Genomic DNA, 19863 nt, shown 5'->3' with positions numbered 1-19863 from the left:
ATGAGACACAAACAAGTTGATCTCACCAACCATCCCCATCTTATTTAGGTGTATCCATATAAAATGGCCCACCCTGTACATATTGGAAACAAACACTAAGGCTGGAAACACATCTATGCGAGTAAAATTGGTCCGACTGGGCTGAAAAATACTCGGCTGATTTTAGTTCACGTTAGGTGCGAGTGCAACGCAAGTGCGATGCTTTTTGCTTGCGTGTGTGTCGCGTTTGCGATGCTAGTTTCATGCAACATCTTAATTAGATAAAAGCCATTACACATGTGTCATTTAATTTACCTTTGGGAATGTGATGTCACATTAATCTGTTGAATATTTAATGAGCGAAGTTACTGCCACACTCGCAAATGTGAACGCTGGTGCGCATGTGTGATCCTACTTTTAATCCCCTTCCATAGGAAATAATTGGGACAAATGGTGCGAGAAACTTGCAAAAAGGCAGCATGCTGCGATTTTTTTCTCAGTCCAAATTGGACTGAGAATAAAAAAAAAAATAAATAAATCGCAGATAAGAGCTGAACCATTCATTAACATGTGTCCGATTCCAAGGAGAGTTTCTCGCATTGCTCTACTGCGAGAAACTCGCAAGTGAGAAGCAGCCCTAATGCTTTGCCTAGACAGACAACTTTGCTATGGTATGAAGCCGAACCAAATGTACAGGGTCTAATTTAGTGACTGAATTGTAGAGGCTGAGATGTGCACAGTGTCACTACTTTGTAGTGGAGCCTCAGTACACAGCACAGGCCGGCACAGTGTGGCAAGAACAGTCATTCTGTGCTGACAGACTCACACCGTTGGAGTCTCCGTATGTAGGAGCCCTTCATGAGCATGACATATGTCCATATCACAATGTCAGAACAGGTTTTTAGCCTCCGCTTTAATATGCTCGAGAAAATGTCAAACATAATGCATAACTACCGAGAGGAAGATGGGAAAAAAAAAAAAACCTGTCATAAGAAACACTTAATGTTTTTTTTTTTTTCATAAACTTTAATTTTAGAACAAATGAAGTTATTTAGAACCGCAGCTTCTGGAAGAACCACTTGTTTTTGCCTGTCTTGTACCTGCAAGATGCAGAAAAGAAAAAAAAAAATTACACATTTTAGAATTCTGGTAATAGAATTATTAGTTGTTGTACTTAACATGGTTCAGACATTTTCACTTGAAGGCGATGTTTTTGCCACTAGACATGAACCTGCAATAACCATTTAGCAATCACTTTAATACAGTAACAGTAATGCTGGGTTTATGAGGTATGCTTTATAGTTTTGCTCCAATACTTAGTGGTCTATAACATCCAACCTCCACAAAACGGATTGCCGGCAGCTGGCAGTGGACTGCTCAATCACCGACTAGAGACCACTAGGATGTGGCACCAATCAGTGCTGATTAAGTTGTATTAAGTTTTAGGCCTAAGCCACACGGCGAGAAAATCGGTGGAGTGGATTGCGATAAACCAATTCTAGCCTGTGTGTCAGCACACATGAGCGATTATTTTCTCAGCCCTAATCGGACCGAGAAAACAGTTGCAGCATGCTGCGACTAATGCGAGAAAAATCGCACTGCACGCACGGTACACCAGTGTACCGCGAGTGCAAAGAGAGAAGCGCAATAGCAGGCTACAGAGGAGAGAGGGAGATATATCCCTCCCCTCCGCAGCATCGGCCACCGCCCTCCACAGCCCCAGCCAGCCCCTCCTGAGAGCCGGGCCGCCCACCGCAGCGGAGGTGCACTCGCACAGTCGGACCGCAGACGCAGGGATAATAGCATGACACTCAGCTCCTGCTGTGCTGCCAGCGTGAGCCGAGTGTCATGCGAGCATCGCAGTAGTCCCCGTGTGGCCCCAGCCCAACTCTGAAACACTGCAGCTTCCTAGAGAATACATACTTACCAAAAGTCAGCCAAGGACTCTGCTGACTAGTCCCAGGCCAGACTAGCAGCAATTAGGACTATAAGAAGTAGATGCCCAACTAGTCCAGTAGGGCACTGTCTGGGTTTGAAAACTTTATTTCATCTAAAACGCTAGACAGTTTCAGTGTAAACATACCTCTAGTTGCACAACCAGGCTCTAATACATGCCGCCTGTGACTCAAGCAGCAGATCAGCAAGAGGTTACCTTTTAAAGAAGGGAATTTTGTTTACTTACCGTAAATTCCTTTTCTTCTAGCTCCAATTGGGAGACCCAGACAATTGGGTGTATAGCTTCTGCCTCCGGAGGCAACACAAAGTATTACACTTAAAAGTGTAAAGCCCCTCCCCTTCTGCCTATACACCCCCCGTGCATCACGGGCTCCTCAGTTTTGGTGCAAAAGCAGGAAGGAGGAAACTTATAAATTGGTTTAAAGTAAATTCAATCCGAAGGAATTTCGGAGAACTGAAACCATTCAACATGAACAACATGTGTACACAAAGAACAGCCCGAAGGGAACAGGGGCGGGTGCTGGGTCTCCCAATTGGAGCTAGAAGAAAAGGAATTTACGGTAAGTAAACAAAATTCCCTTCTTTGTCGCTCCATTGGGAGACCCAGACAATTGGGACGTCCAAAAGCAGTCCCTGGGTGGGTAAAGTAAAACCTCGTAATAGAGCCGTAAAACGGCCCCTTCCTACAGGTGGGCAACCGCCGCCTGAAGGACTCGCCTACCTAGGCTGGCATCTGCCGAAGCATAGGTATGCACCTGATAGTGTTTCGTGAAAGTGTGCAGACTCGACCAGGTAGCTGCCTGACACACCTGCTGAGCCGTAGCCTGGTGCCGCAAAGCCCAGGACGCACCCACGGCTCTGGTAGAATGGGCCTTCAGCCCTGAGGGAACCGGAAGCCCAGAAGATCGGTAAGCTTCGAGAATTGGTTCCTTGATCCACCGAGCCAGGGTTGATTTGGAAGCCTGTGACCCTTTACGCTGGCCAGCGACAAGGACAAAGAGTGCATCCGAGCGGCGCAGGGGCGCCGTACAAGAAATGTAGAGTCTGAGTGCTCTCACCAGATCTAACAAGTGCAAATCCTTTTCACATTGGTGAACTGGATGAGGACAAAAAGAGGGTAAGGAGATATCCTGATTGAGATGAAAGGGGGATACCACCTTAGGGAGAAATTCCGGAACCGGACGCAGAACCACCTTGTCCTGGTGAAACACCAGGAAAGGGGCTTTGCATGACAGTGCTGCTAGCTCAGACACTCTCCGAAGTGATGTGACTGCTACTAGGAAGACCACTTTCTGCGAAAGGCGTGAGAGAAATATCCTTCATTGGCTCGAAAGGTGGTTTCTGAAGAGCCATCAGCACCCTGTTCAGATCCCAGGGTTCTAACGGCCGCTTGTAAGGAGGGACTATGTGACAAACCCCCTGCAGGAACGTGCGTACCTGTGGAAGTCTGGCTAGGCCAGTGATGGCGAACCTGTGGCACTCCAGCTGTTGCAAAACTACAATTCCCATCATGTCTTCACAGCCAAAGCTTTTGCTTTGAATGGCCAGGCATGATGGGAATTGGAGTTTTGCAACAGCTGGAGTGCCACAGGTTCGCCATCACTGGGCTAGGCGCTTCTGAAAAAAAACAGAGCGCTGAGACTTGTCCCTTAAGGGAGCCGAGCGACAAACCTTTTTCCAATCTGGATTGAAGGAAGGAAAGAAAAGTGGGCAAGGCAAATGGCCAGGGAGAAAAACCCTGATCAGAGCACCAAGATAAGAATATCCTCCACGTCCTATGGTAGATCTTGGCGGACGTTGGTTTCCTAGCCTGTCTCATAGTGGCAATGACCTCTTGAGATAACCCTGAAGACGCTAGGATCCAGGACTCAATGGCCACACAGTCAGGTTGAGGGCCGCAGAATTCAGATGGAAAAACGGCCCTTGAGACAGCAAGTCTGGTCGGTCTGGTAGTGCCCACGGTTGGCCCACCGTGAGATGCCACAGATCCGGGTACCACGACCTCCTCGGCCAGTCTGGAGCGACGAGGATGGCGCGGCGGCAGTCGGACCTGATCTTGCGTAACACTCTGGGCAACAGTGCCAGAGGAGGAAACACATAAGGGAGTTGAAACTGCGACCAATCCTGAACTAAGGCGTCTGCCGCCAGAGCTCTGTGATCTTGAGACCGTGCCATGAATGTCGGGACCTTGTTGTTGTGCCGGGACGCCATTAGGTCGACGTCCGGCATCCCCCAGCGGCAACAGATCTCCTGAAACACGTCCGGGTGAAGGGACCATTCCCCTGCGTCCATGTCCTGGCGACTGAGAAAGTCTGCTTCCCAGTTTTCTACGCCCGGGATGTGAACTGCGGATATGGTGGAGGCTGTGGCTTCCACCCACAGCAGAATCCGCCAGACTTCCTGGAAGGCTTGCCGACTGAGTGTTCCGCCTTGGTGGTTGATGTATGCCACCGCTGTGGAGTTGTCCGACTGAATTCGGATCTGCTTGCCTTCCAGCCACGGCTGGAACGCCTTTAGGGCAAGATACACTGCCCTTATTTCCAGAACATTGATCTGAAGGGAGGACTCTGGCTGAGTCCAAGTACCCTGAGCCCTGTGGTGGAGAAAGACCGCTCCCCACCCTGACAGGCTCGCGTCAGTCGTGACCACAGCCCAGGATGGGGGCAGGAAGGATTTCCCCTTCGACAGAGAAGTGGGAAGAAGCCACCACTGAAGGGAAGCCTTGGCTGCCCGAGAAAGGGAGACGTTCCTGTCGAGGGACGTCGACTTCCTGTCCCATTTGCGGAGAATGTCCCATTGAAGTGGACGCAGATGAAACTGCGCAAAAGGAACTGCCTCCATTGCTGCTACCATCTTCCCTAGGAAGTGCATGAGGCGCCTCAGGGGGTGTGACTGACCTTGAAGGAGAGATTGCACCCCTGTCTGTAGTGAACGCTGTTTGTCCAGCGGAAGCTTCACTATCGCTGAGAGAGTATGAAACTCCATGCCAAGATATGTCAGTGATTGGGCCGGTGTCAGATTTGACTTTGGAAAATTGATGATCCACCCGAAACTCTGGAGAGTCTCCAGAGCAATGTTCAGGCTGTGTTGGCATGCCACTTGAGAGGGTGCCTTGACAAGCAGATCGTCTAAGTAAGGGATCACCGAGTGTCCCTGAGAGTGCAGAACTGCTACTACTGTTGCCATGACCTTGGTGAAGACCCGTGGGGCTGTCGCCAGGCCGAAAGGCAGTGCCACGAACTGAAGGTGTTCGTCCCCTATGGCGAAACGCAGGAAGCGCTGATGCTCTGGTGCAATCGGTACGTGGAGATAAGCATCTTTGATGTCGATTGATGCTAGGAAATCTCCTTGGGACATTGAGGCGATGACGGAGCGGAGCGATTCCATCCGGAACCGCCTGGTTTTTACGTGTTTGTTGAGCAGTTTTAGGTCCAGAACAGGACGGAAGGATCCGTCCTTTCGGCACCACGAACAAGTTGGAGTAAAAACAGTGACCCTGTTGCTGAAAAGGAACAGGGATCACCACTCCTTCTGCCTTCAGAGTGCACACCGCCTGAAGAAGAGCATCGGCTCGCTCGGGGGGGCGGAGATGTTCTGAAGAATCGAGTCGGAGGAGGAGAGCTGAACTCTATCCTGTAACCGTGAGACAGAATGTCTCTCACCCAACGGTCTTTTACCTGTGGCAGCCAGGCGTCGCAAAAGCGGGAAAGCCTGCCACCGACCGAGGATGCGGTGTGAGGAGGCCGAAAGTCATGAGGAGGCCGCTTTGGGAGCGGTTCCTCCGGCGGTCTTTTTAGGGCGTGACTTAGACCGCCATGAATCGGAGTTCCTCTGATCCTTCTGAGGCCTTTTGGACGAGGAGAATTGAGACCTGCCCGCGGACCGAAAGGACCGAAACCTCGATTGTACCTTCCGTTGTTGAGGTCTGTTTGGTTTGGACTGGGGTAAGGATGAGTCCTTTCCCTTGGATTGTTTAATGATTTCATCCAATCGCTCACCAAACAGGCGGTCGCCAGAAAATGGCAAACCGGTTAAGAACTTTTTGGAAGCAGAGTCTGCCTTCCATTCACGTAGCCACATGGCCCTGCGGACTGCCACCGAATTGGCGGATGCTACCGCCGTACGGCTCGCAGAGTCCAGGACAGCATTAATGGCGTAGGACGCAAACGCCGACGCCTGAGAGGTTAAGGACACCACTTGCGGAGCAGACGTACGTGTGACTGCATTAATCTGCGCATGACAAGCTGAGATAGCTTGGAGTGCCCATACGGCTGCGAATGCTGGAGCAAAAGACGAGCCGATAGCTTCATAGATGGATTTCAAGCAGAGCTCCATCTGCCTGTCAGTGGCATCTTTGAGTGAAGCCCCATCTTCCACTGCAACTATGGATCTAGCCGCCAGTCTGGAGACTGGAGGATCCACCTTGGGACACTGAGCCCAGCCCTTGACAACGTCAGGGGGGGGGGGGAAGGGATAACGTGTATCCTTAAGGCGCTTGGAAAACCGCTTATCTGAACAAGCTCGGTGTTTCTGGACTGCCTCTCTGAAGTCAGAGTGATCCAGAAACGTACTCATTGTACGCTTGGGAAACCTGAAACGGAATTTCTCCTGCTGAGAAGCTGACTCCTCAATTGGAGGAGCTGGGGGAGAAATATCCAACACCTGATTGATGGTCGCTATAAGGTCATTCACTATGGCGTCACCTTCAGGTGTATCTAGGTTGAGAGCGGCCTCAGGATCAGAATCCTGATCTGCTACCTCCGCTTCATCATCCAGAGAGTCCTCCTGCTGAGACCCTGAACAGTGTGATGAAGTCGAGGGAATTTCCCAGCGAGCCCGCTTAGGCGGCCTGGGACTGCGGTCCGTGTCAGAGACCTCACCCTGGGACCTATGGGTCACCCCAGGAGCACTTTGCTGCTCCAACTGAGGGGGGCCTGGGGTCAATGATTCAACAGTGCCCGGGGCCTGAGTCACCGGTCTGGACTGTAAGGCTTCTAGTATCTTAGCAGACCATTTATCCATACTCTCAGACAGTTTGTCAGCAAATACTGCAAACTCCGTCCCTGTCACCTGGACAGTGGTAGCAGGTGGTTCCACCTGGGCCACCAGTAGCAGAGGCTCCGGCTGAGTAAGTGCCACAGGGGCCGAGCATTGCACACAATGAGGGTCGGTGGAACCTGCCGGTAGTATAGCCGCACATGAGGTACAGGTTGCAAAGTAAGCCTGTGCTTTGGCACCCTTGCTTTTTGCGGACGACATGCTGTTGTCTCCTCTGAGTACAATCCAGGAGGGTATATAGCCAAAAATCAACAGTGCGACCGTACAGTGTAAATGTATAGCATATAAGCAATATATATATATATATATATATATATATATATATATATATATATATATATATATATATATATATATATATATATATATATATATATATATATATATATATATATATATATATATATATATATATATATATATGTACACTTCGGCACTCAGTGGGGCCAGCACCTCAGGTGCTGCTTACTGACCGCTCAAAGCGGTTGTGTGATCACCAGATTATCTGCCTGGGCCTCCCAGAGCCGTGTTGTCTCTCCTCTCCAGCGTCAGAAGTGCTGACAGGAATGGCTGCCGGCGTTCTGTGGGGAGGAGGGGGCCGTGGGCGTGCCCTAGAAAGTGCGGGAATCTGGTGCTCCACTGTGCTGAGTGAGGGGGGAGGAGGATACAAAGTATGCTCCAGCCCTCAGCGCTGACGTCCTGTGCAGCGTCCTGCCCTTCCCCTGACTGGCAGGCCTGGGGGCGGGAATATGCGATACTAGGCCGCAAAAGCCGGGGACTAAAGTTATAAGCGCGGCCGGCAAATAAGCGCGGTCGGCGCGGTAGTCCCCGGCGCACTAACACACCCAGCAGTGCTGCAGTGTGTATGGCACAAGCGCTCCATGCGCGGTCCCCCAAGGGGACACAGAGTACCTCACAGTAGCAGGGCCTTGTCCCTGACGATACCCGGCTCCTGTACAGCAGATTCCCCAGGGGCTGCGGAGGGAGCACGGTCCCCGTGCCTGGAGACCGATTAGGATCCCACTTCACCGAGAGCCCTTAAGGGATGGGGAAGGAAAACAGCATGTGGCTCCAGCCTTTGTACCCGCAATGGGTACCTCAACCTTAACAACACCGCCGACCAGAGTGGGGTGAGAAGGGAGCATGCTGGGGACCCTGTTATGGGCCCTCTTTTCTTCCATCCGACATAGTCAGCAGCTGCTGCTGACTAAGATGTGGAGCTATGCGTGGATGTCAGCCTCCTTCGCACAAAGCATAAAAACTGAGGAGCCCGTGATGCACGGGGGGTGTATAGGCAGAAGGGGAGGGGCTTTACACTTTTAAGTGTAATACTTTGTGTGGCCTCCGGAGGCAGAAGCTATACACCCAATTGTCTGGGTCTCCCAATGAAGCGACAAAGAATATGACAGTAGGTTTTCCCCCTGTATATTAAATTTGACAGCAGCATAGTATAGGGCAAGTAAGCCAGATTCTATATGTAATAACTTACTGAACTGATTATTCTATTTTTGGAAGAATTCTTGCTTGTCTGATGTAGATTTAGCAGAGCTCAGAATACCAAGTCCTGTATAACACTGCCCTCACCCTAGACTGGCAGCCTACTGTGTACATGGTTAGCAAACTGCTAATCAGTGGTGGTGAGTTACATAGATTAGGCTGCCAGACTGTCTCAATGTGCCAGACTAATAGTAACCCCTTCGCACCCAGGCGATTTTCAGTTTGTTTTTTTTTCTTCCAAGAGTCATAACTATTTTTCCATCAGTATTGGCATACAAGGGCTTGTGTTTTTGCAGGACGAGTTGGACACAACTGGTTTCGGGAGTTATTTACCATGTTCACTATATGGTAAGACTGTTGTGACATTATGATTTCCCAGGTCAGTAGGAGTTCATAGATACAACCATGTATAGTTTCTTATCTTAAATGGTAAAAAAAAAATAAAAAATAATTTCAGGAGTTTGTTAAAGGGAACCAATCACCAGGATTTTCGTATATAAGCTAAAGCCAGTGCTATGCTGGCACTATCAGGCTGATTCTATACATTCCTGTAGTGGTCAGCTTGGATGTTTAGGTTTTGAAATCCAAGAAAGTAAAGTTAGTAAAATGAGCAGCTTCTTGAGTGACAGTTGCACTGGAGCAGATCATATATTCATAGTTATCCCCTCCCTCTATTTGAATCGTTTGTATAATGTTTATGCTAATTCTAACAGAGAGGAGATTATTATGAATATATTATCTGCTCCAGTGCAACTGTCACTCAAGAAGCTGCTGATTTTACAAACTTCACTTTCTTGGATTTGAAAACCTATACATCTGAGCTGACCACTACAGGTATGTAGAGAACCAGCCTGATCGTGCCAGTACAGCACTGGCTTTAGGTTATTTACAAAAATCCTGGTGATTGGTTCCCTTGGGGAAAAAAAAAAAAAAATTTGCACTTGTCATTTTCTGAGACCCATAGCAGTCTAATTTTTTTGGGATCTAGGGCTTAGGAATCGCTTATTTTTTGCATATTGAGCTTGTGTCAATTACACCATTTTTGAGCAGATGTGAGGTTTTGATCACTTGTTACTGCAGCGACCAACTCCCCCGCCCCACAATTCTGGAGTTTTGATTTTTTTTTCCTCGCTAAATCAATTTTTTTTTTTTTTTTTTTTAATTTTTACTAGCTGTCCTAGGATACTTTATGCCAACACACTTCAACTGCTTCTCTTGAACACAGCAATGCTTCAGCATCGCTCTGACCAAGAGAAATGTAGATCTGACGCTCCACCGGCATCCAGAGGAAACACTTTATTTTATGCTACTCAGATTAAATAGCAAAACCTGTTGTCCGATTTCCTTTAACCCCTTAAGGACGAAGCCAGTTTTGTCCTTAATGCCCAGGCCATTTTTTGCAATTCTGACCAGTGTCACTTTATGAGGTCATAACTCTGGAACGCTTCAACGGATCCCGGTGATTCTGACATTGTTTTTTCGTGACATATTGTACTTCATGATAGTTATAAATTTAGAACGATATTTTTTGCTTTTATTTGTGAAAAAAATCGGAAATTTGATGAAAATTTTGCAATTTTCAAACTTTTAATTTTTATGCCCTTAACCCAGAGAGTTATGTCACACAAAACAGTTAATAAATAACATTTCCCACATGTCTACTTTACATTAGCGCAATTTCTGAAACAAAATGTTTTGGGGTTAGGAAGTTAGAAGGGGTCAAAGTTCATCTGCAATTTCCCATTTTTTCAACAAAATTCACAAAACCATTTTTTTAGGGACCACATCACATTTGAAGTGACTTTGAGAGGCCTAAGTGACAGAAAATACCTAAAAGTGACACCATTCTCAAAACAGCACCCCTCAAAGTACTCAAAACCACATCCAAGAAGTTTATTAACCCTTCAGGTGCTTCACAGGAACTAAAGCAAAGTGGAATGAAAAAAAGCAAAAAATAAAATTTTACCTAAAATGTTGCTCTACCCCAAATTTATTCACTTTTAGAAGAAATAACACAACAAAATGAACCCCAAAACTTGTTCCCCACTTTCTTATGAGCGCGCCAATACCCCACATGTGGTCAGAAACCTTTGTTTGGACAAATGGGAGGGCTCGGAACAGAAGGAGCAATATTTGAATTTTGGAAAGCAAATTTGGCTGAAATAGATTGCGGGCACCATGTTGCATTTACATGTCCGCTAAGGTACCTAAACAGCAGAAACCCCTCACAAGTGACACCATTTTGGAAACTAGACCCCTTAAGGCTTCTATCTAGGGGTATAGTGAGCATTTTGGATCCACAAGTACTTCACAGATTTTGATAACGTTACGTTGTCACATTGAAAATTTTCATTTTTTTCTCAAAAATGTTGCTTTAGCATCAATTTTTTCACTTTTTCAAGAGGTAATTCCAAAAATTTGACCCCAACGTTTGTTACCCACTTTTTTATGAGCACGGTGATACCTCACTTGTGGTCTGAAACCTTTGTTTGGAGAAATGGGAGGGCTTGGAACGGAAGGAGCAATATTTGAATTTTGGAAAGGAAATTTGGCTGAAAAAGATTGCAGGCACCATGTCGCATTTGGAGGACCCCTAAGGTACGTAAACAGCAAAAAAACACCACAAGTGACCCCATATTGGAAACTAGGCCCCTCAAGGAATTTATCTTGATGTTTGGTGAGTACCCTGAACCTCCAGGTGCTTTACAGAAGTTTATAACGTTGAGCCATGAAAATAAAAAAATAAAATTTTACCACAAAATTGTTACTTCAACCAGGTAGCTTTTTTTTTCACAAGGGTAACAGGAAATAAATCACCATGAAATTTATTGCGCAATTTCTCCTGAGTTTGTTGATATCTTGTATGTGGTGGAAATCAACTGTTTGGGCACACTACAGGGCTCAGAAGAGAAGGAGTGCAGTTTGACTGCAAAATTGGCTGGAATCAATAGCGGACGCCATGTTGCATTAGGAGAGCCCCTGAGGTGCCTAAGCAGTGGAGGTCCCCCACAAGTGACCCCATTCTGGAAATAAGACCCCTCAAGGCTTTAATCTAGGTGTATATTGAGCATTTTGAATCCACGAATACTTCACAGAATTTGATAAGCTTAGGTTGCCATATTGAAATTTTCATTTTTTTTCACAAAAATGTTGATTTAGCGACACATTTTTCACTTTTTCAAGAGGCAACAACAAAACGTGTACCCCACAGGTTGTTATCTAATTTCTTGTGAGCGCAGGGATACCCCACATGTGGCCAAAAACCTTTGTTTGGATAAATGGGAGGGCTTGGAATGGAAGGAGCACCATTTGAATTTTGGAAAAGTTGAAGTAAATTGCGCGCACCATGTCACATTAGCAGGGCCCCTTGGGTACCTATACATCAGAAACCCCCCACAAGTGACCTCATTTTGGAAACTGGACCCCTCAAGGATTTTATTCAGGAGTATAGTAAGCATTTTGAATCCACAGGTACTTCACAAAAATGTTGCTGTAGCAACAAATTTCTCACTGTTAAGGGGGCTTTACACGCTGCGACATCGCTAATGCGGAGTCGTTAGGGTCACGGAATTGGTGACGCACATCCGGCCGCATTAGCGATGTTGCTGCGTGTGACACCGATGAGCGATTTTGCATCGTTGCAAAAACGTGCAAAATCGCTCATCGGTGACATGGGGGTCCATTCTCGATTATCGTTACTGCAGCAGTAACGATGTAGTTCGTCGCTCCTGCGGCAGCACACATCGCTATGTGTGACGCCGCAGGAACGAGGAACCTCTCCTTACCTGCCTCCCGGCCGCTATGAGGAAGGAAGAAGGTGGGCGGGATGTTCCGGCCACTCATCTCCGCCCCTCCGCTTCTATTGGGCGGCCGCTCAGTGACGTCACTGTGATGCCACACGGACCGCCCCCTTAGAAAGGAGGCGGTTCGCCGGTCACAGCGACGTCGCCGGGCAGGTAAGTATGTGTGATGCGTCTGCGCGATGTTGTGCGGCACGGGCAGCGATTTGCCCGTGTCGCACAACAGATGGGGGCGGGTACCCACACTAGCGATATCGGGACCGATATCGCAGCGTGTAAAGTAGCCTTTAGGCTATGTGGCCATGATCCAGCGACACGGCGTCTAGTACACAGTGTCAGCCTCCTGCAGAAATGTGAGTGTTGTCCACGGGAGAACGCAGCTGCCCATGCCCACGATTTGGGTTCAGGCTGCTGTGGACTTTAGTTTTATTCTACCTGCAAAGAACACTCATCTCCGCAGCATAAATTGACATGCTGAGGCTCGGGAAGCTGCGCCACAGGTCGGTTTATGCTGCGGAGAAAAGAAACACAGTGGGCACGGGATTTCTAAAAATCCTGCCACTGTGCTTCTACTGCACAACGCAGCGTTATGGACGCAGGGAAAACACTCTGCGCCCAAAACGCTGCAAACCCTGATTGTGGGCACACAGCGTAAAATGCTACAGTGGATGAATGGATAGATGTCAAACATATATAACGTCCCACCCCCCTGCATATTCTAAGCTGGCGCCCTTTAGTGCCTTTCATGTGACACTAAAGGATGCCTAGCCTTGTATTTAGCCCAAAAAAAAAAAAAAAAAATTAAAATAAATGACGTGGGGTCCCCCCTATTTTTGATAGCCAGCTAGGGTAAAGCAGACAGCTGTAGCCTGCAAACCACAGCTGACAGCTTCATCTTGTCTGGTGATCAATTTGGAGGGCTCCCCAAGCTGTTTTTTTTTTTTAATTATTTATAAATAAATAATTAAAAAAAACAAACAAACGTGGGGTCCCCCCAAATTAGATCACCAGCCAAGGTGAAGCTGACAGCTGGGGTCTGGTATTTTCAGGATGGGAAGAGCCATGGTTATTGGACTCTTCCCAGCCTAAAAATAGCAGGCCGCAGCCGCCCCAGAAGTGGCGCATCCATTAGATGCGCCAATTCTGGCGCTTCGCCCCAGCTCATCCCGCGCCCTGGTGCGTTGGCTAATGGGGTAATGAATGGGGTTGATACCAGGTGTGTAATGTCACCTGGCATCAAGCCCAGCAATTAGTTATGTCACGGCGTCTATCAGATACCCGACATAACTAATTGACAGTAATAAGAAAAAAAATTAACAAAAAAAAATTTATTTGAAAAAACACTCCCCAAAACATTCCCTGATTGACCAATTTATTGAAAAGAAAAAAAAAAAAATCCACTATAATCCATTTGGATGTCCCACGTCGCCTCTGGACCTTCTAGAATATGGGGGACACGTTCAGGGAACGTATCCCCCATTTTCTAGGAGGGCAGACCCTCCATTTGAGGAGAGTGGGTGCAAAAAGCTGCACCCACCCTCCCCGGGTCACAGCTGCACAGTGCTGAGCAGCATCAGCAGCCAGCGTCCTGAACACAGGAAGCTGTCATCTGCTCGGCACATGTGACCGGCGTCTGCAGAGAAGGAGGAGGGGGCCGCGGGGGATCAGCGCTCCGGTATGTATGACACCGGGGGACACCAGGGGGGGGTAGGGGGGGACCCGGCAGGGCCTAGGGAGCAGGTTTCTGTCGTATGTGTTATGGCACATACGACAGAAACCATAGGAACACTGTAAATGCGGCCGGCGCGCTGCTGTGCTCTCCGATGCGCGCGGCCATCTTGGATTTTCGGGAGGGGGTTGGGGGTCGGGGGGGGCACTTTGGGGATACCGAGGGGACCGGAGGGAACCGGGAAAAAGATTTATCTCCCATCTGGCATGTTTGATCATGCCAGATGGGAGATAAATGATTTTTTACCGGCGCGGTCATTTACTATAACTTGATGATCGGTATACGGTGTATACCGGTCATCAGGTGAGCGGGGACCGGAAAAACCGGCCCGAATCATGATCTCCAGGGTCTCAGCTACCCCCGGCAGCTGAGACCCCGGAAATTTTCTGACTCTGGGGGGCGCTAGACCCTTTTTTCCGACCGCCGTTTTAAAACGGCAGAAAGGAATAAGTACCCTTTTTTAGTGCCGTTTTAAAACGTAACGCGGTCGTAATGGGGTTAAGGGTATTGTGCACAAAAAAAAAAAAAAAAAAAACCACCACAACACAAAACTGCATGTGCTGAAAATATATGTCAACTGAATTTGGTTTCCATTCTAAAGATCTGGAACAAAAGAGTCAGTATAACAGGGGCATCTGCCCCCCACAAAAACTAGCTAAGGCTATGTGCGCACGTTGCGTACAAGCCCTGCAGAAATTTCTGCAGCGATCTGAAGAGCACATGTGCGCTTTAGATCGCTGCAGAAATGTCCGTAGTGAGCGCCGATTCCATGCGCTCTGCCTGCAGCTCCTGCCATAGACAGAGCAGGAGCTGCCGGCAAAGCGCAGGAAAGAAGTGACATGTCACTTCTTTTTGCGCAGCGCTTCGGCAGTAGCCGAAGCGCTGCGCTCTTAGACGCCACGTGCGCACGGCCCCTGCACAATCTCCATAGACTGTGCAGGGGCCGCAGGACGCATGCAGTTACGCTGCGCTACAAAGCGCAGCGTAACTGCATGTTTTTACGCAACGTGCGCACATAGCCTAAGGCTAGTTTCACACATACGGCTTTTCGACGATTTGCCGGATTCGGCGCACACCAGTACAGTGTATACAGTACAGTGGCAGCGCGACAAGTGCCGGTCACATGCTGCCATGTGACTGGAGCATGTGACCCAGAGGTTGCAGCGCTGCCATTGTACTGTATACGCTGTACTGGTGTGCGCCGAATTCGGTGAAAAGCCGGATATGTGACACTAGCTTTAGTTATAAAGCCATACAGGATCAATGATAATTTGATTCACTCAGCGAGTGTCAGACTTCCTTATCAGAATAGTAGGGCGCATCCTTATTCTGCCAGTCAAGTGTAATGGAGACCTGAAAGCAGTCTAGCATTCAAACCATGCAACAGGAAAACGGAATTTTGCAGCTTGATTTACCTCTCCTCAAATTTTACTTTGGCTTCCCTCCTGGCTTTACGCTTCAGAGCTGGGTCCCTGAAAACATCCTTGTTCACTACAGCCTTGTCAAGAGGGATGTCAACAGAGTATCTGCAGGAACAAAACAAATTCCATGAAAACAAAAATGGTACACATTATGGTGCCCAATCTGCGTAGGGGAGGAGTGTGTTCTTGCATTATTTTATTATGGTCAAGTGCACGTCTATGCTTAAACAGATTGCTTTGGAGCATCGGCAACTAAACTACTTTGCAATCAAAGAAAAAAGTTTACCCTATGTTTTACTCTGATGAGGACCCATATTTGAGCCGTTGGGTGAGATATTGGCAGAATGTTCCTTGGCATCAGGAAAAGCAGGACCTTTCGTTACTCAGACCACTATGCTGAGCCGCTTGTCATGGGCTTATATTTAACCTGCTTGTGGAGCAATAGTACGTTGCTGTGTGCTGCTCTATTAATGCTACAGATATGAGTTAGAGAAGTGGTTACTCCAATTAAAGATCTATTTATTTCTCTATTGGAAAATTAATTGTATTGACCTAATGTACTTATTGGCTCACACCATTTGTTTACGGTTGAAGATCAATAAAAAAAAAACCCACAAACTTCCAGCTGTTTTAGCATGAACATGGAAATAGTGTGCACAGCAGAGTAAAAACTGCAGCTACTATGAAGCATTACTGCACAGCTGAGTTATGGATCATTACAAACCCTTCCAGATCTCATATCAGACAGCTATATATCTGACCTTACTCCACACCAACTGCCGTGAGATCGGGAAGTATTTCTAATTATAAATAACTCCAATGTATCTCTACACAGCCGCTATAGGAGGAGGGTTCTTCACTCCATGACATGATGCTATCCGCTTAGATTTGGTGAACCTCATGCAGGGGGTAGAAGTTGAAGCCCGCAAAGCCATCTCTGGTAACACCCAATTGGGCTTAAACTATACCCTAAACTTAAGCTAATAGAGAATTTTTTTTCCAAAAAAACAAAACACTTTGGTACAGTTTCATCAAAGCTTCCATGCCAGAAATCTGGAGTAAAGGCATTGGAAGATCACAAAATTTAGATGCAGTTCTGAGTTGCATCTAAATTTTGATACTTGGCACATCAATTTCTACCAGCTCTGCAGAAGCAGGTCGCCACAGCTCATCTAATTCATGAGATGCGACCTGCCTTATGATCTAGATCACACTCCAGTCCATGACTGGAGTAAAGGTTCTGGCATAGCCCTCTAAAGCGTGCACCTCTTCATGAAGAATCACGAGTGCGACTCCATTATGCCCCCTCAAGACCAGCAAGAGAATTTCTAGACTTGATGATGCAGGCATAGTTTGCACTCAACTCTGCAGCCACCAGTCCATGATTTGGCCAGTGTAACATGACCAAACTGGTGAAGGGTTCGCTTTAAATGAAGACACTGTCAAAAATTAAAAAAAAAAATAAAAAGTTTGCACAGTTTTGCTTTTATCATTAGGCAACAGTCAAAACATAAGGCTTTGACTATGATTATGTGGGCCAACGTGGAAACAGCACTGAACTGCTGCAGACATGGAAACCCTGGCATTACGACGTAGCAAGTAAAGTGGTGACTAAATATGGGTCCACAACTGCATACACAGGATATCCAGCACTCACCTGGTTGGCATAAGGTGGTTGTAGTTGTAGACCTTCACAAAAGTTTTAATCTTTGACCGCTTGGCAATTCTCTTTTTGCCCATGGTGGCAATCACCTTGCGGGGATAGCGGTCAATACCTGCAACCAGGGCGTGACTGTACTGACGGTCTGAGGTGCCATCATCAACGTTCTGCCAGGAAGGGAACAGAATACACATGTCAAAAGGAATTGGGATTTCCACAATACAACCCTACAATGTCACATGACAAATTAGGACCGGACATACCTTTACTATGACGGCTTTGCGGCCAGCATAGCGCCCTGCCAGAACAAGGACGACTTTCCCTGGTTTCATAAACTTGCCCATGTCTGCAAAAGGGAAATTCACATTAATGGGAGATTGTTTCCAGTGCCAAGGGGTCAGTCAACAAAACTGCTCGTATAATCTGTTTATCGCCTCCTGTAAATTCCACTTTAACAGTAGCAGCTACCTTTAGAAAAGCACAAGATACCATTCACCGACATGCCCAATATTGTGGGTGGGCCTCACTCAGACCCCCAATGACCTGCCAGAAGGATGTTGTGGAAAATTAACGTTTTGAACAACCCCTTTACCACCAACTGCTGGGACACAATTGGCAGAACAGTAAATTTTTAACCCAGATGGGGAACTCTGATCAATTTCAGCTTCTCCCATCAGATCGCCCCATAGGTGAGTACAATAAAAGATATTTATGGTATACAGATCAGCCAGGGACTTTTATACACATGTTGTATATAACACCTTACTGGTGGGGGTCTGCTGTTTATATGGGTAAAAACCTGGTAACAGATTCATGAAGCCCCCATACAAATTAGATATCTGGTGGATGAATGCTTGTCTGGCTGACAGCCCCCGGCACAGGGGAGCTGTGCTCATGATGAGGTGAAGCCACAACGGTTATTTCCTCATGGACCAAAAAGGTCAGCCATTGAATGGGTTAGTCAAGCACTGCTCTGCTACAACACTGGATAGATCAAAAATCTGCACTCATCAAGTCTCAAAAGGAGAGCAGCACTCGGCAAATCACTTCTGCCCCAAAACTACAGATCCCTCGGCCATGTGTATATGCAGTTACTCTAAAAAGATGTGCCTAGAACCTCTGCCACTAAGATCCAGAGATAGAAAGCATCCCAAGAAAGGGGCATCCTGTGTGTCAGCGTGCATGTCACGTCAAGGGGCTGTCTACAGAGGATACTCAATATATACTATGGTCCTCAAACTGACCATGGTATGTCACTACAGCCACTCTGGTCATGTGATCAGTGGGGAGCCCTGTAGATTATTCACTTCTCTTATGTTGCTGCTCAGGGGAGCAGAAGTATCACTGCCTCCATAACTGAGCCCCTGACATATACCTGCACCCACCAGCCAGGGGACCCCACCTGCACCCACCACTCAGGGGGAACCCGCCTGCACCCACCACTCAGGGGGAACCCGCCTGCACCCACCACTCAGGGGGAACCCGCCTGCACCCACCACTCAGGGGAACAGAAGTATCACTGCCTCCATAACTGAGCCCCTGACATATACCTGCACCCACCACTCAGGGGACCCCCACCTGCACCCACCACTCAGGGGAACCCGCCTGCACCCACCACTCAGGGGGAACCCGCCTGCACCCACCACTCAGGGGAACAGAAGTATCACAGCCTCCATTACTGAGCCCCTGACATATACCTGCACCCACCACTCAGGTAATAGAGCCCCCACTGTGGAGCAGACATGTGGTCGCAGTGCCCGCAGCCCTGGACATGGCGCACACCCGCAAGTTTTCATGTGCTGAGACATTACTGGGGGCCGCCATTACTCAAGTACACAAGCGGCCGGATAGGGAACGCTGGACTAATGGGCGAAACCAAGGGTGCCACGTCCACCATTCCCGGCCGGCAGCATAGCGCCAGCACTGCGCGGTCACAGCCCGGCGTCTGCAGAGCTCTACACTGCGGGGACACGGCGGATGGAGCGGGATTACACCGGGGCCGAATACTCACCCGCTCCAGCTCAATGGCCGCCCTGGAAAGAAAGGAAGTAATTGCGGCTCCGCTCACCTTTCACGCCGCAGCCTCGGTGACGTACTTCCGCCCGGAGTGCTGTACGCTCTGCCCTGTGGGAGGTGTGTCTCTATGGCGCTGGAGGACTCGGGCAAGGCTCGTCAGCGCCTGTAGCTTCACATGTAATAGGCCAGATGCTGACACTGCTGACCTCCATAGGGCTGGTCGGAGCCGCACACGGGTGTCAGCGCACATTCACACTGCAGCTTTTCACATCAGAGCGCTCTCCGTCAGATATTGAGCAGCCGGTCCAGCTTGGCATGGCTGTAACAATACTGAGCTGGGCAGCCGGCTATTGAGAGCGATCAGCTGATCATTCACAATAGTCTGCTGCCGGGAAAACTGTAAAGAAGAAGAAAAAAAAAAAGCTTTCCGTTTTGTACGATCCGTAGCATCCGTCACACAACGCAATGCAACGGATACCGTTCAACGCAAGTGTGAAACTAGCCTTACCATACAATGTACTGAAAAATGGTGAAAAAAATCCAAGTAGGAAGAAATGGTGAAAATAAAAACGCAATTCTGCCATAGTTTTTTTTTTTTAAAAGAAACCTGTCAGGTCCAATATGTACTCAGAACCATGAGCAAGTCTGGGTGAATATTACTAATCCCTGCATAACTGTCCCTGTATACACTAGAATAGATAAAGAGATCTTTAGGGTATGTGCGCACGCTGCGTTCTGTCAAATGCA

General features: G+C 47.9%; 1 protein-coding gene across 1 annotated transcript; it reads right to left on the bottom strand.

The window, feature by feature from the left end:
- Positions 1 to 873: 873 nt before the first annotated feature.
- RPL27 (ribosomal protein L27) lies at positions 874 to 19195 on the bottom strand. Its single transcript, XM_075349964.1, has 5 exons — positions 19112 to 19195; positions 17364 to 17446; positions 17098 to 17267; positions 15435 to 15545; positions 874 to 1079 (listed from the first exon to the last, which is right to left on the bottom strand). Exons 2-5 carry the CDS (start codon positions 17442 to 17444, stop codon positions 1031 to 1033), a joined length of 411 nt encoding a protein of 136 aa, XP_075206079.1. The 5' UTR covers positions 17445 to 17446; positions 19112 to 19195; the 3' UTR covers positions 874 to 1030.
- Positions 19196 to 19863: the final 668 nt, after the last annotated feature.

The sequence above is a fragment of the Anomaloglossus baeobatrachus genome, chromosome 5, assembly GCF_048569485.1.
Source record: "Anomaloglossus baeobatrachus isolate aAnoBae1 chromosome 5, aAnoBae1.hap1, whole genome shotgun sequence".
Lineage (NCBI taxonomy): Eukaryota > Metazoa > Chordata > Amphibia > Anura > Aromobatidae > Anomaloglossus > Anomaloglossus baeobatrachus.
This window is presented reverse-complemented; position numbering and strand designations above follow the sequence as displayed.